Source organism: Protobothrops mucrosquamatus, unplaced genomic scaffold (genome assembly GCF_001527695.2).
Source record: "Protobothrops mucrosquamatus isolate PMUCROS unplaced genomic scaffold, P.Mucros_1.0 scaffold682, whole genome shotgun sequence".
Taxonomy (NCBI): domain Eukaryota; kingdom Metazoa; phylum Chordata; class Lepidosauria; order Squamata; family Viperidae; genus Protobothrops; species Protobothrops mucrosquamatus.
This window is the reverse complement of record NW_015386969.1, coordinates 961,569-978,701: the sequence shown is the minus strand read 5'-3', so window position 1 is coordinate 978,701 and position 17,133 is coordinate 961,569. Positions and strand designations below refer to the sequence as shown.

General features: G+C 39.4%; 1 protein-coding gene across 1 annotated transcript in view; it reads right to left on the bottom strand.

Annotated features, from left to right (window-relative positions):
- Positions 1–16,451, bottom strand: part of PTPN1 (protein tyrosine phosphatase non-receptor type 1) — a 102,370-nt gene extending 85,919 nt beyond the window's left edge. The window contains exon 1 of the mRNA XM_015818126.1: positions 16,389–16,451. Within this exon, the coding sequence (XP_015673612.1) occupies positions 16,389–16,451 (63 nt within the window). The remainder of the gene's footprint in view (positions 1–16,388) is intronic.
- Positions 16,452–17,133: the final 682 nt, after the last annotated feature.

Genomic DNA, 17,133 nt, shown 5'->3' with positions numbered 1-17,133 from the left:
TTTTCAGCCCATAATGTATCAGAAAAACTGATTTCCACTTTTCCAAAGAACAGTGTTCCATAATTATATTGTGCACTTTGCCCCTTTTACAACTCTTCCTCTATCACCCATCGTCTAAGACAGGGCTTTTCAACCAGTGGTACGGGTACCACCTGTGGTACATTGGCACCTGGCAGGTGGTACGCAACCATCCTAAAAAAGTGGGAGCGGGGGAGGGGAATGAGAGCGCCGCCAGGCGGGCAGGCAGGTGTCTTGCTCGGCTGTGCCTTGGGGGGGCACTTTTTTCAGTGCCATTGTAACTTTGAACAGTCACTAAGCGAACTGTTGTAAGTCGAGGACTACCTGTACTTTATCACTTTTTTCCTTCTTTTTTTTGGTCATCAAATTTTTGACACCTTGCTAGGCGACTGGTGTACTCAGATATTGCCATATCCTAAAAGTGGTACAATGGGTGAAAAGGTTGAAAAGCCCTGGTCTAAGAAGCATTATTATTCTGCCTCTGAAAACACAATTCTACTTTGTTTTCCCTTAGATACACACACAAAGCCTACAACTTTTGGTGACCTTTTATTTATTTAATTTATAAACTGCCAATCTCACTCAACTCTAAGCAGCTCAATTGTTCTGGAAGAAGCTCTACATTTTAAAGTTCAATAGAAACAAAACAATTGTCACATAATTTAAATGCTGAAATGACAAACCAGTGATTTATGGATTTGCAGACTGAAAAGGGCCGAATATAGGAAGAACAGGACTAGGATGTTATTTTAATAAAGGAGGAATGAGGATAAGATTGTAACTGCTGTAAAGAAGATCTGAAGTCGCTCTCTATTTTGTCTTCTTTTTTTCTATTTGTATCTCTCTTTCTATATTTTCTTACTTCACATTTTCTTTATTTACTTATTCTATATTATTTCATGTTTTACTTTTATTTCTATAAAAAATAAATATTTTATTGAAGTATTATGGCATATTATGTCACAAAATAATATCAGACAACTAAGTACCTACATGGTAAGTTTGTGGAAGACTTAAATCTATAGATCATTGTTTTGGGCATGTTCTATGTAAGGCTGACATTGAAGTTTTTGACAAATTAATACCATATTACTCTACCACCTGAAACATTTTTCATCTAATTAGCCCTGATATCTAATTAGCCCTGATATCTAAATATAAGCTAAATCACTGTACTGTTGGATTAAGTGTACTGTTAGATTAGTACTTTTTTTAACCTCTTCATCTTTCTAAATGCCTCTCCCACCCCACTATAAAAATATAGACTAATTACTTAGCATTCCTGTTAAGTAATAGATGTGACTATACTGCAGTTCTCGTTAATGATGGAAATAGCATGTGCCAAGTACTTGGAGAAAAAGACAATTAATCTTACATCAATATACGTAAGTTATATGGATATATTTTGAGAAAAAACATGAAGTGTCAGGAAGAGGCTCATTTCTTTACAGCTAGAATAAAGCAAATTAGGATGTGAAATGTTTCAACATAAACAAAATGTGATGTACTGACTTCAAGTCCAAATTTTTAATTTGTCTCTTGTTGAGCTGCCATGAATTCTTTGGCTAACTTTATTCTGTCAGCTTTCATATGCATCTGCTGTCAGTTACCTTTGTATATTTAGTATATACACAATAAAAACTATGCAACAAATTGTACCTTATTCAACTTTCTTAACAAACTGGTATCAGATTCTCTATCTAATAATGAGATAAATATAACCATAATTTTTTCTATGATTTAGAACTACAATTCTCATTTCAGAAGAAAAGGAAAACCGATTTCTTTATAGCAATGTGATTTTCAATTTGTCTGATCTTTTTATTTTTGCCATCTACCAATTATTTTGATGTGATAAGTTTCTGGAATTAATTATGCAATGCATTGTTTTACAATTCTTTGCACAATCTGTATTAAAATATTTTGCTTCTGTAGGTGTAGGTTATCTGCAAGACGAAACTATTTTTCCAATACTCCTACACCAGTAGTATACCGTAATTGCTGAAAAACAGTGACATAGATTCCTTTCATTTTTAGGCAGGAAATACACAAAATTTGCAGTATAACTGCCCAAAATAAGCTTAATATTGTTTAAATAAACAAATATAACCCTCCCCCCAATCATACTTGCAAATCCCAGGAGGAAGAAAAAATCCTGGTTCTATCCATGTATGATGTAGTACCTACCACCTATTTGAGTCATTCTAGCTTTTGTTCCCGCAAAGTTTAAATATATTCTATATAGCAAATATTTGGACATCAGGTTAGCAGAACAATGTAATTATTCAGTTTGAAGTGGGCTTGTTTCACTAATTTGTATTAGTTCATTTGGTTCCCTGAAAATAAAAGAGTAAACTTCCAATCTTGTACAGTAGTCATACTAGATAACATACAAACCCAAATTTTATGTAAATTCAATACGAATTTTTTAAACACCTTCTAAGAATAAAAACATTATTAGTTTAAACCATATCAGTATGTTTTAGAGGCTTCCCCACTTTTAGATCAGATCTCTTGCAAATAGCTTTCAGCATTTTTAAACATGGATGGGGAAACCTATTTTCATATTTTAAAACATATTACAACGCACCTGTCATGTATCTCCTTCTGCTAAATCACTTAGCATGTATTTTAATCACAGACACACGTGCTGCACAACTGTTTTAAAACAGAAGGCTAGCTAACAAGACAAAATGCAGTTCAGTACAACTGAAGCACTTGACATAGTCCTGACTTTGTGGCTAGGGGAAAATCTAAGCCTAACCCTGTGTCCCAAATTTATGCCCTACATTCTATACTTTTATTCAATTTTTAATAATTAACAAGCACTTGTCTTTCTCTTCTCTCCAACACAGAAAATCCTCCACTTACAACCATTCCTTCAAAGTTACAGTGACATTGAAAAAGTGACACAACCCGTCCTCACACTTATGACTGTTGTGGCACTCTCACGATCGTGAGATTCAAATTTGGGTTCTTGGTAACCAGCATGTATTTATGATGGCTGCAGCATCCTGGGTCACGTGATCACTACTTTGGCATCCAAGTACCAAGAGGAAGGATAGTAGCTAGCAGTTCGCATCTATGCCGGCTTGGCTCTCATCTCCAAGTGAAAAATTCCCTCAGTAACTTAGACAAGATTTAGCCATCCTCTAACTAGTCCATGTAGCAGTCATAACATCTCTATAAAATTATAGCTCAGGAAATATTCCTCTGGAAGGACCATAACAGCAATTGCATTTTTTGTCTGTCTAGAGTGGCTTCAGCTGTTCCTAATAAAGACAATAATAGTGAAAAAATGACCCTCTGAAACACTGGTCCTCTTTGTTCAAAGCCTTCCCTTCATCTGTTACATTTCTCTTATTTCCACATCTTCCAGTAGTTCCAGTCACTCTTAGCACTTAGACCAGTGGCTCCCAACCTTTTCTATACCCCACCCCCCTGGAATGCTTCTGATATATTCTCGCACCCCTTACAAAAGTTCAAAATAATGGCAATGAATTATGCATATACAGTATAATCTTGAAAACCCACGTTTTTGCACCCCCTGGAACATTGTCACACAGCCCTCTCTAAGTAGTTTACAGAGTTAGCATATTGCTCCCAACAATCCGAGTCCTAATTTTACCGACCTTGGAAGGATGGAAGGCTGAGTCAACTTTAAGCTGGTGAGAATCAAGCTCTTGGCAGTCAGCAGAATACTGCATTCTAACCACTGTGCCACCACTTCAGCCTCTACTCTACTTAAATGCTAATCATCTCGTACAATGTCCAAATCTGGACCACTACTTTTTTCTCTCGCTTTTCTACACATTTTCACTTCTTTTTTTCTCCAGAAGCACATTGCTTCGTTCCTGTCTTCCTTATTAATCTTGCTTATTCCTCCCCTCCCCCCTTTTTCCGTCCTTTACTTTTTTCACCCACTTCAATCAATCCCCCCTCTGGAAGCCAATGGCAACTAGTATCTACTCTCCATTTACCAAATCATCTCATCTGCAGAGGTATGGCGACTATTCCTATTCTGGAACCATTGGGTGAAACTGCAGGAGCTCCCAAGTGTGAGTGCTAAAATTATATTTTAAATTCATGTGCAGATACCATAGTTGCTAATCCAGTCATATATTTTCGGAAGGCAAGGAAACTGTTCTTTTTAATGTGCATTTATTTCTTCACATTTTCTTCAACTTATGGATTTTATTCAGACTATTTTATTGCTATTTATTGCTTGTACGCTGACCTAAATCTTGGGAATAAGTTGTATAACACTAAAATAAATAATTATTATGTGAGCTAATTTAGCTTTACGTCTGTTTTATTTTCACAAGAAACCCTGATAGAGTTGACCCAAGCTTGCTTATTTATCAGATTTATATAGTTGCCCTTCTCCCAGAACATGACTCTGGGTGACATACAATAAAAACACATAATAAAAAACTAACAGTTAAAAAGCATTCTATAATTAAAACAAGCTTGTAGTGGCTTCTGCTCAAATATTACTATTCTAAATCCAAACTTGATAGGTCTGTGCCTAGAATTATTCAGAAGAATAATTCTTGTTTAGAATGGGTCTGTCAGGTTGTTACTGAAGCAGCTGGCAGAAGCTACACAAAAGTGTCTCCCATTGCTGCTAGGGTTTGCTAATAGACACTTCTTCCTGCCTTGCCACATCCTCTCCCTCTTGAATTCTGGCTCCAGAACGCAAAAGATTTTGAACAATTCCAGCCCTGGTGATGATGGAAACAGCAAGGCAGGAAAGTCGAGGCAAAATCCCAAACCTCCAAGCTTCCCCATTAATTAAACCTGGAAAGCACCAAGTAACAATTGCTTTTTTTTCTGTGGGATAGTCTGCTTTCTATAAAAAGTAATTTGAAATTGACCTAAATTTTCAGGAATTATAGCCTTTGGGGCAAAGATGAAACATGCCAATTGATGGACAATTTAGAGAGCAAAATACTGTTTTAATTTTAGTTTTATTATTTTGTGGTTTAATGTTTTATACTGAATGTTGTTCTACCACCATAAATAAACTTTGATTTGATTAGTTTTAACACTGTTCCCTGAAGAGAGTCTTGCCAGTATAATCTTAATTTCTGTACCACACTGAGTTGCCTCTCCTGAGGGAATAAATTCTGCCAAGTTTTAGATGATTAGGTTCAATGAACTAGCCCTTGTGACAATCTCTATAACTGGAGGCTTTCAAAGAGACCCGACAACCATTTGTCTGAAATGGTATACAATATCCTGCTTGAACAGGGGGTTGGACTAGAAGACCTCCAAAGTCCTTTCAACTCTATTTTTCTATGTTCTGTGAGTTTATGAATCCTTGGCTCAGCTGAAATGCACATTCCTCACAATTGGTATGGCACGGATATAAAGTAGATGGATTTATTTTCTCTTCTTCTGGTGGTTGGGTTGTTTTTTTAAGGCCTACTGTAGAAATTTATTTGTTTGGAAAAAAAGACACAGCCAGTTTGATCTAGTACTGTAGTTAAGGCATTAGGCTAGAACCCGGACACTGTGAGTTCTAGTCATGCCTTAGGCATGAAAGCTTGCTAGCTGAATTTGGTCCAGTCATAATTTCAGGCTCAATTATGGCCATATGTCAAGAACCACCTGTACTACATGGACGTTGTGAGCTGCAGCTAAAATTTATGAGCCAGTTATTCCATGCAGAATTCCTTTCTTCCTGTTCATGTGGAAAGGATTTTTTTTTTAAAAACTATTTTTGTATTACAAGATCATTATATCCAACGATTCCACCACCTTCAAGTCCTTCAGCTAGTTGTGCTCCAATCCATATCCAAAGACATCCCTGTTCATTTACTAATTGTCATGTAAACTCCATACAAACAGCTTGTGTGTATTCATACAATTTTAAAAATCCAAACCAGCAGTTTATATTTAATGATAAGATAGTGAAACCATACCTGTTTTACTTTAAATAACATCCTCTGCTCCGAGGAGGTTATGGCTATGCCATTTGGGAAGACAATAACTTATTTTCTTAAGAATCTCAATAAGAGTTTTTGTTGTCCCAAAACCTTTTGGCTAAAGAACCTGGTTTTTTTTATACTTCTCTGCATTTTGTAATATTCAGGAAAAAATTTGCATGTGGCCTTTCGGTTTGGAGACGATGAGTCACCCCTAGCTTTGAGCAAAAATGATGAATTCATTTAAAAGTAAGAACCCATTAAAATTAACACAGTGGAAAACAACCTGGCAGATTAGAGGGTGACTTTCAAAATTAATAGGTGCCAAATCTCCTTCTCGTTCATAGGATTTTTCTTAAGGCTTTTGAGATGAAACTTTCCAAAACTTTCCAATCAACACATTCTATAAAATATTGGCCTATCGTTGAAAAATACATCCATTCCACTACCCATTACTCAAGGTCAGTAGAAAATTGTGACCATGAGAAACAAAATTACAGTAGCATAATTTGTAAGTCTTTAATCTTCTAGAAAATCTGTTTTTTAAAAACCAACTTCTACTATTGCAGGACTTTCTGTACCAATATAATTCATCTGAACTGTCCAGCCAAACCTTTTTTTTGTAGAATATATCACATTATCTTTCTACAGAGTACATTTTATGCTAAACTTGTAATGAGGTTTAATATATTTAAACAGTGACATCAAAAGTTAAAATAGATATGAGCAACATAATGCATGCATATACAGGATAATGTTTAAAGACATGTTCTTTACATTTGAGAAATACCTTCACATTTTGCCCAGTTTAATGGTTTTAAACATTTTAGGCCTTGATAATAATATTACAACAGTATTAGCAAATTGCAAATTCCAACATATTAAAACCTCCAGCAAGCTTCTATTTGTGAAACTGTTTGCGAATACAAACTTTCGGAATTCATAAGAGACAAACTGTCACTTAAATGTCCAATATCACAAATTATAACTAGTATCTTACAAACTGAAACCAATTTGAAATGTTGCCTGGTTTATATATTAGATTTATTTCTTTCCTCCTGGGAATATTGCTTATTCTGTCAATTAATAGGCAATCCTCTAAATGCAATATATGGTTTTGAGATCATAAAAATTATTGTCTAATTGCCAGCTTTTGCCCAAAATCATTGTATCTATTTATCTACCACCAAAAGGCACACCAATATCTTGCCTTGAAAACCATTATATACACAACCTTATTTAATCTAATGAACATCATTGCAGATTCACCCTTTGATTTTGTAGGTACAGATAGTTCTTGACTTACAACTGGTAGTTTAGTTATGATAGCCTCAGAAAGGGTGTTTTACAGATCATAAAGCACTTCTGGCTATCATAAAATGTTCCCTCCCCACCCCGTATTTTGGGAAATTGGCAACTGCTCATATTTACAACTGGCTGCAGCATTCTGTGGTCACATGACCACAAAGCCAACACGGGTTTGTCAAAAATAGATCATGCCAGACAAATCTTATTGCATTCTTTGACCAAGTGACAAAATTAGTGGATCAGAGGAATGCTGTGGACATAATTTACTTGGACTTCAGTAAGGCATTTGATAAAGTAGATCACAACCTACTACTTGACAAGACAGAAAAATGTGGGGTAGAAAGCACCACCACCAGATGGATCCATAGCTGGCTGACTGGCCGTACTCAGCGTGTGGTCCTCAATGGAACTGCATCTACATGGAGGGAAGTGTGTAGTGGGGTGCTCCAGGGCTCTGTTCTGGGCCCAGTGCTCTTCAATATCTATATCAACGATTTGGACGAGGTGATAGATGTTAGGTGAATTTTGCCCCATTTTATGACCTTTCTTGCCAGTTATTAAGTAAATCTGTTAAATTAGTAATATGGTTGTTAAGTGAATCTGGCTTCCCCATTAATTTTGCTTGTCAGAAGGTCACTAAAGGTGATCCCAAGATCACTGCAACTGTCAGTTGCCAAATGTCTGAATTTTGATCATATGACCACAGGGATGCTAAGTGTGAAGAACAGTCATAAGTGACTTTTTTTAGTGCCATTGTAATTTTTATGGTCACTAAATGAACTGTTGTAAGTTGAGCACTATCTGTGTCCTCTGTTTTTCTGAGAATTATACCCATTTATTTTCAGAGAAACAGCGAATTATTAGAACATTTTCTGAGATGTTGGTATAAGCTATGAAACAGATTGTATTCTTTGCCTTTGTCCTGGGCATCCTTCCCAAACTCTTATGCCCTGAAGAATTTGTGGCAAACCATCTGGCACCCAAATGCCAAAGTACTTCCAACAAGAACTCCCTGTCACAGCCACCTCTGTCGCACTAAGTAATATGAACTCAGAATATTTCATTCTTTTTAAAAAAAAAAACCCTCTGCTCTTTCATATATTTTTTGCTACCCATAATGCTTAAATTTTGTTGGATTGCATCATTAAAATTCAAGTATACTTTACTAGAAAAAGGTAAACAAGGTAAAATTAAAACCAAACATTTTTTCATAATCAACTATAGCAGTGATGGCGAACCTTTTAGAGACCGAGTGCCCAAACTGCAACCCAAAACCCACTTATGTATTGTCGAGTGGGCGTGGCCCATTGGGTGGGCGTGGCTGCTGTGGTAACGGCAGACTGGGTGGGACTAAAAAGTTCAATCAATCAATTCCAACTTTGCGAGATCTTTTCTTTTCCGCGAGAAGTTGAAATTGATTGAGCCTTTTTTTTTTTTTGCACATGGTGGCGGAGGCCTAAAGTGAAAAGGTTTTATAAAACCCAACTGAAGGCCTAGGACTAGAGTGACGATGCATGTGTCCACAGAGAGGGCTCTGCGTGCCACTTGTGTCACTCGTGCCATAGGTTCACCACCACGGAACTATAGGTACTCCTTGCTTAACAAGAGGAAGTTTGAAACCCTCCCCCCCAAAGCTACAGGTAGTCCTCGACTTACAACAGTTTATGCTACTAACTTAACATCTGCAGGGAGATTCATTTAAAAACTGTGGCAAGGAAAGTCATAAAATGGAGCAAAATTCACTTACCAACTGTCTTGCTTAGCAACAGAAATTTTGGGCTCAATTGTGGTCGTAAGTCGAGGACTATCTGTACTTATGACCTGGCTCCAGAATTATGATGCCTCTATACATCCCCAGAGTCACATGACTGCATTTCAGCCACTTGGCAACCAGCTCACCTTTATGGCTGTTTGCTGTTTGCAAGGTTCTAAAAGTCATATGATCATGATTTACAGCAGAAATCCACAGGTCATAAAGGGGCCATAGCATTTTTTCCTAGCGATGAGCAAAAAGCGCTCACAGGAATATTGATTCACAAACTGCAGTGTTTACATAACGACCACTGCAAAAAATGTTGTTCAATTGGATTCAGTCACATGGGTGCCTCAACTTACGAATGTCATGACTTATGACAGAGATTCCAAGTTCCATTATAGTCATAAGCTGAGAACTACTTGAATCTCCAAAGTTCATACAATTAGAAGGAAAAAAATAGAATATATAACATTGCCTGGAATATAAGCACCATTTCTGAAGAATGATGATGTCATAATAATAATAATAATAATAATAATAATAATAATGATGATGATGATGATGATGATGATGTTGGAAGGGACCTTGGAGGTCATCTAGTCCAACCCCCTGCTCAGGCAGGAAACCCTATACCATTTCAGACATGATTCTGTTGTTCAAATGATAGCCACTAGAGCAGGAAAAACAAACCTTTTAAGCTGGTAGATACATTTAGAATCGTGATAGCAAATCATTGCTTGCCCCCCTCCAAATTCCTGAACAAGACAAACCTATAATTACATTACATTATATCAGACATGTCAAACACAAGGCCCGGGGGCCGGATGCGGCCCACGAAGCGGTTTGATGTGACCTGCGAAGCCATCCTGGAAACAGTGAGGGAACGGCCCCCGCTGCCTTGGCCCTGGCCCAGGCTGGCCGGGAGCCAATGTACAATTTTGTGGTGGCCATCTATGCGGAAATGCATTCAGTCTTAGCTCCACAAGGACGTCCAGAAGTGTCACCCTTTGTGAGGAATGAAGAAATGCACCATGCCTTGGTGCTTGCCCCAGTCCCACCTCCTTCTGCCAGAGACCCTCAGATCTGTCCCACTCCTGCCCAGGCCCCCACAGTAGCGAACGATGTAGAGCTGGCCATGCCCACCCAGTAGGCCACACCCACTCCATCCACGCCCACCCAGTAGGCCGTACCTACCCTGGCCACACCCAGTAGGCCCCCCAAGGGCAACCACAATGCTGATGCGGCCCTCAATGAAATTGAGTTTGACACCCCTGCATTATATATTGGTCTGCTCAAAAACTGGCCGCCATAATAGACATATCCATTGACAAACCAATACCAATGAGGTACCTCCTAAACTAAGTTTCACAAAGCACAAATACTCAGTACTCATACTCAGTTAAATCAAAATCAAACTAATCATTTTATGGTCAGCATCATGTACAAACTCGTTCATGGGTTTCACATGGCTTCTTTAGTAAAGCAGAGTTTCTTGGCATAAAATCCGTTCATTCTGATTATTTCCTGTGACCTTTTTTGAAATTGATGCAATTTCATTATAAGTCTGCTCCAAATTTTCCAAAGAAAGGTATGCATAAATATGTTTTGTCAGGTTGTTCCCAAATAGAGAATGATCTTCAGAGAAAGTCTACTAGCCTAATTTTTGCCCTCCAATTTAATCAAGTACTTTTTTTTTTGAAGAGGCTAAAATTATCTTTCCAAAAGGATTAATAAAATAATAAAAATAAATTTTAATTAAAAAAACTGGCTTTCCTCTGAGAGTTCAAAACCACTTTCATAGTGACCTCCCCCTACTTTTATTCCCCAAAACAACAATTCCTATGAGAAGATGAACTGAAAGGGTGGCTGGCCTCAGATCACCCACCAAAATCTGATACAGTGTGCTTTGATCCTCCATCTTCTCACTCTCAGACCAATGTCTAGGCTACTAGACTACAGATTCTCATCTTTTACTAAGATTTAAAAAAAAACCTTATGTCATTCAATACAGAAGCCTCTCACGAGTTTTCATAACCCATCTGAATGCATTCAGTGGCTCCTAGAAAGTTTCTTGGTCCACCATTTAAGATCTCTCCTCAGTCTTTTAACCTTTTCAGAGGGAATGGCACAAGGATGGGGAGCAGTTGGAAATTTCCTAGTAAGAAACTAAAGCCTACATTTCTACACTAAAAATAAGGAAGTTGGTAGACCGTATATTTCTACAAAAATTACAGCTTGTTTTTTGGTGCTGGTTCACAAACCTTCAGCTAGTATTCTGTGACAAGTCAAAAAAACTTTTCTATAATGAAAGATGTTGACTTTCTTCACATATTATAATACACTCATGCTTGTTTGACCATGCTTTGCTGAGTAAGCTATAATTGGCTAGGTTTGTACCTCAGCGATAGTGTGGCTTAGCACAGCAGTATACAACATTCAATTTTTTTTCAGCCACTTCAGACCACCATCAGTGGGGAGGGGGGGGAGAGGCAGTGGGATTTCTTTCCTATTAGGGGATGCATTTACATTTTATAGCACCATTTAAGCTTTTTTAATTTACTTCCTGCTGAAAATCAGCAGGAAATTGTGTTGCCTGTATAATTTGCTGCCCAATTCAGTGTTATGGGGAGGGGGGGAGAGATTGAGCTACCAAAAGGGTGTCTTGGAACCTGATTCAATTTTGACAACCAATCTGTGGCCTCCCCTTCACTTTGGGGGGGGGGGACAAAAATTAACACTCATAAACATATATTGAAAAGACTCACTGGTAAAAATACAGGTTTGAAACATTTGTGAATGCATTATTCACAGTTGCCCACAACTGTTGCTTTATGTCAAAATTACACATAAACATATGACCCATGGTTTCAGTTGCAAACTTTTGCAAAGCTACTTTAGAAGGTGCTCTGCAATAGTAAGACTGAAAGCTTTATGACAAGCAATTCAATCTTTATTTTAATTAAATCCAGGCCTTGGAGGTATAAATGATGATAATTCTCTGCATAAGAAGAAAAATGTCATTAGCGAACACATATTCACAGAGACTGAAATTACAAATGTGCTCCACAGCTAGAACAAATTTGATTAAAAATTCATACATATAAAGGCAAACAGGTCTTGGCTTAATTATGATCAAGACAGGAAAAGCCACCAGGGTACATACATCAGATTCTGCACTGCCAAAATCAAATCTTCCTGTTTGGTCTGAAACTCTAGTGAGGGCCTGGTGAGAGTCCTCACCCCACCCCAAATAGTATAAAGCAGGCAGGTTAAATTGTTGATCCCAGTTTGTTGTGGGCATCTATCTTTTTGTGTAATTGCATTATATATTATCTTCAATTAATTTGATATCTTAATTTCTTTTTATTTTATTTTTGCTTTATTGCACATCATTCAGGGGCTAAATTGATCAGTATTGTAAAGAAATAAATAACATAAATAAATGTTGTTTCTCACACAAGATATACTAGAAAAATGGCTTATTACTATTTTGTTCTACCAGCAAGAGCTCAAAGTTACTCAAAACTAGATAAATAATGTGACATCAAGGCATTTTAGACTCCTATTAGTCACATAGATTTTCTCTACAATGATCTATAACTAATCTCTTCTAACCTAACTTATGTACTCATCACCACTTCATTTAGTGACTGAAGTTACAATGGTAACTTACAACCAGTCCTCACATTTACAACTGTCACAACATTCAGTCATGTGATCAAAATGGAGTGCTTCTATACGGTCATGTGATCAAAATTGAATACTTGGCAACTGGCATGTATTTATGACAGTTGCAGTATCCTCCTTCATTTAACTACTAGAATGATTCGCTTAACAACAATGGTAAAAAACGTCATAAATCAGGTGTGACTATTAACAACCACCTTGTTTAGCAACGGAAATGTTGGTCCCAGTTAGTCGTAAATTGAGGATTCCCTGTAATTATTTACCATGCTGTTGGCTATCCACTTCTCTTTCTTTCTACTTTTCACAGCAACTCAGCCTTTTCCAAAGAACTGGGTCTTCACATTGCCAAGAGAGCTCACTGATCAGATAAAATTATTTTGAGGCTGAAGACTTGTTTTGTCTTTGTTAAACCAGAAATTACAAGTCTGCTCTTCCCTTTTTGCTCCCTAGCAGTAAGTTTCTTAAAATACAGTATCCAGATTGGAGAAAGCAATCCCAGTTGGTAGTCCTTAACAGTCTGACCCCTCATGAATTCATCGACTCCCATTGAAAATCTAAACTGGTAGCTACCTGCCACATCCAAGCTAATTTGCCACTTGGAGAAGCAGGAGGCAGAGCCCTGCAGGTATTGCAGAAGTCCAACAAGAAAAACAGCTCACTGCTTTTATGTGGACTTCTTTTAAGGCAAAGCGGCATGAAGATTAAAAAGGATATGCCTTGAGCTCATCTAAACTAGGGAAAGGAAGCCTTTTTGTTATGAAGCATGCACTGTGATTAGATGTACTACGGCTTTGTGGGGGGAAAAGCAGTTTATGTAAACAGATTAATAAAGGAAAGAGTAATCATAATAGGAGAACAGGGACATCTCTAAGCGACATAGCCTTATAATTAAATATCAGGAAATGAAAGCGGCTTACAGCTCAGTAGATAGGAAAGGAGAAACTAAATAGGATTGCTGATGTTTCTATCCAAATACTCCCTGCAAGATACCGTAGCAGTTGATGGAATGAGAGGAAATAAAAGAGACTGTAGTACTTGAAATACTTGCGGGCCACAGCAAACCTGGCCAAGGTGGGACTCACAGAGAAAATATTCAATCATGTTCCTCAAATATTAGAAAAGATCTCATGTTTATTCCTGACCCAAATTCAAAGTGTCCATGCTAGAATATACAAGCTTTTCAAGGATTTGCAAGAATTTCAGCATTTAGTTAAAAAAAATAAAGAGTACTGCAGCTTGCTAGCACATTAAGGAGTGATAGTATGCAAAGCACATAGTGTAAAAATTCCAGGAATAGAGCAGCCACCTTGACCTAATTTCTTATGTTTTGCTGATATAGTACACATTTCCAACCAAATTCAGTACAGCTACAGTAAGAGAACAAAAATTAAGAAACAATTGCTAGGCTACCTTAGTCACTGACATTTCAAGACCAGATTAGCAAATATCCTGTTACTTCAACTTTCAATAATGCTTAGCATACTGAAAAGCATTTCCCCCCCACCCCAAAAAGCCCCACACACAATTTGAGATCTCTTTTTGTTTAGTAGATATATCCTGCTCCGAAAGCTATCAATCAAACTCTACTGAAATCAGCAGTTTTGCAAATGCCTAGGATGGCATGCTTAATTTGTAATTTGATGATGTATGCATTATTATTTCACCAAGCCTTACAGGAGATCTTTTTCAATATTTCCTAACATGATCACAAGGAAAAAAAATTGCTCAAGCAATTTTTCCAGTCTCCAAAATCCCATGGCAAGAGATAAATTCATTCATTTCCTCTACAGGGAGAATATTGGCTCAGACTAATTTCACATATTGATTTAGCCTGGCAGCATATGAACTAAAATACCATCAATAGCCATTAAAACAGATCTTATAAAACTCCATGCTAAAAGAAGGTCCCTTTTATAGAGCTGGGAGAACATCCCTTCTGTAGAAGATTTATTATTGACTCACCAAAATCCCCAAGCAGTCAAATATTGGCCCTTAATATTATTATCACATACATACAAAGATAACAAAATAGTAACATCTGACAACCCAGGTCCTTGGGAATGACTAGATACCTGGATAAAAATGCCAAATCCTGTCTGAACATGGGGCTGACTGCAACAAACCATAATAGTAAGTGCCATCTAAGCTCAACATAATAAGACCTTTTTAAAGACTTTTAGCCCAAGAAACAATATGTTCATTAGATGTCCATGTTCATTTTAAATTATTTTTTATTTCTATTTATCAAATTTGTATAGCCACTCATCTCAACAAAAGTGGGTGGTGCCCAATAAGTTGCTAGCTTGACAGCACTGCATTAAACGTAATGATCCTTTCTAATCTGGAACCATACTATGGGGCACAAGTGTTCCACACTCTTTAGTCCAAAGATCTATTCAATGTGCCTTTCTTCTATCCCACACAACTTGTCAAATGCAGCCCAAAACCAAGCAGAATTATATCTTATCCAAGCTTCAATCACATCACTGCTATGTGTGGAACAAAACTCAATGTTTCATAATTAAAGTCAAATCGCAAAGACTATCAGAAATAAAGAAAAACTACTTTCACGTTTTCATGAAAGCCTGTCAGAAAACATTTGCACGTTGGAAACCCCCCCACACATTTAGACATCATTTCCATACTGTCCAGGCAACACATGTATGGGGGGAGGAGGGGAATGGTGAGAGTCAATAAGAGATCACAACTTATAAGCAGCTACCACCTTCCTTGGTAGGCAACAAATCAGATAGAGACTATAAGTCCTAACTCTGGGGAACAGAAAACTAACAAGGGGATCAGGTTTTTGCTTCCCCATCAAAAAAATAAATAAAAAAATCGGGGGTGGGGGGGTGGGAAAATAATTAGCCTTACTGGCTTTCAGGACAAACAGGGACAAGGACATGGACCTTTCATATAACTGCTCCAGGGCACTGCGCAAAGGACTCTTCATTAGAGATGCCCTAATGGAGGAGTTGCCCCAGGCAGATGGCAAGCAAGCCTATCTTCGAGAGTCAGCTGATTCCCCTCCCTTCAGAAACCTCATAGTGGGGGGTGCACTCTGGAAAACCTGGGGAGTAGAGAGGGACAGTGGATCAACAAAGATCAAAGAAACCCTCTTTAATTTCCATCAGGGATGGCCTACAGATCTGTCCCTTCCTTTCTTCTTAGCAGAGCTTCCTCTGCATTAAGAAATTAACAGGGTTTTCTTTACTTCCTTTGAACGTGATTAAATATTCGCCTCCCTCTTGTCTTGGGGAAGGGGGGGTAAAGTACACACACACACACACACACACACACACACACACCCCAACTCCAGGGCGCGCACAATGCAAGTCACCCTCTCCCCGGCAAGCTTTATATGCCGGGAACGGGGATCGTTTCAAAGGGAGGAGGGGGGGGGGTTTGCAAGAAATGGACACCCGTCCGGCATTGGATGTCGGAGGGAGCCGTGCCAAGGCGCGCGCGGAAAGGAGAGCCCGGATCGGAGTTGAGAGCCGATCGCGAGGCGATTACGAGAGCGAGCCGAGGGAAGTAAAGGCGAGAGAGCTTTGTCCGAGGAGCGAGTGCGAGTCTCGAGGGAGGAGGCGGGGGGGAGGGGAAAGCGGCGGCTGGACCAGCGGACAAAGAAGCAGCCGGTTCGCTCCCGGCCGGGCAGGTCCCGGTGCATTTCCTCCCACCTCGCTTACCTGGTAGATGGCGGCCCAGCTGTCCGCCTGATCGAGCCGCTGGAACTCCTTCTCGATCTCCATCTTGCAGGGGGCCCAAGTCTGGCTGGCCCCCGCCCGCCGCCGCCGCCGCTACCGCTGCTGTTGGGACGCCAGGGCGAATTCCAGCCGCTGCCCGGAGCGCCGCCGCCGCCGCCGCCACTGCTGCCGCCGCCTCCGCGGCTCTTGCTGCCTGGCCGCTTCAGATAGCGCCTCCCCTTCCTTCTCGCTCCCTTCCAGCCCACACGGAAACTACGCAAGCAACCTCTAGCCTTCCGGCACGGTCCTCCCGGAGCAGAGGAAGACTGCGGGAAGCTCTCCACCGGCAGGCAGTCTGCTCCGGAGAGGGAGCGGGGCGCGGGAGCGGGACTTCCTAAGGATGAGGCTGATCCGCTGTGCTGCTTAGCTCCGGGCTCAGCGAGGGCAGAGTGCCAATCAGAGTGCCTCTGGGTATGTGTGGTGCCCAGGGAGCACTCTTACACACACATATACACCCTCAACACATGTGCTTCTCTTTTAGGACCTGAGGCGGACCCTGTCTCGAATGCAGAGAGACGCGTTACTAGCTAATCGGCATCTCAGCATCGATCGCCGCAGCTAAGATTTGCAAAAGTCTAATTGCGTGGGACTGTTATACTCCGATCACCCACCCAGTCTAGGCTTTACTATAGAGGTGGGCTGCAGACATCGCGGCGGCCCCGAGATGGCCCCAAAGGGTTTCAGGATT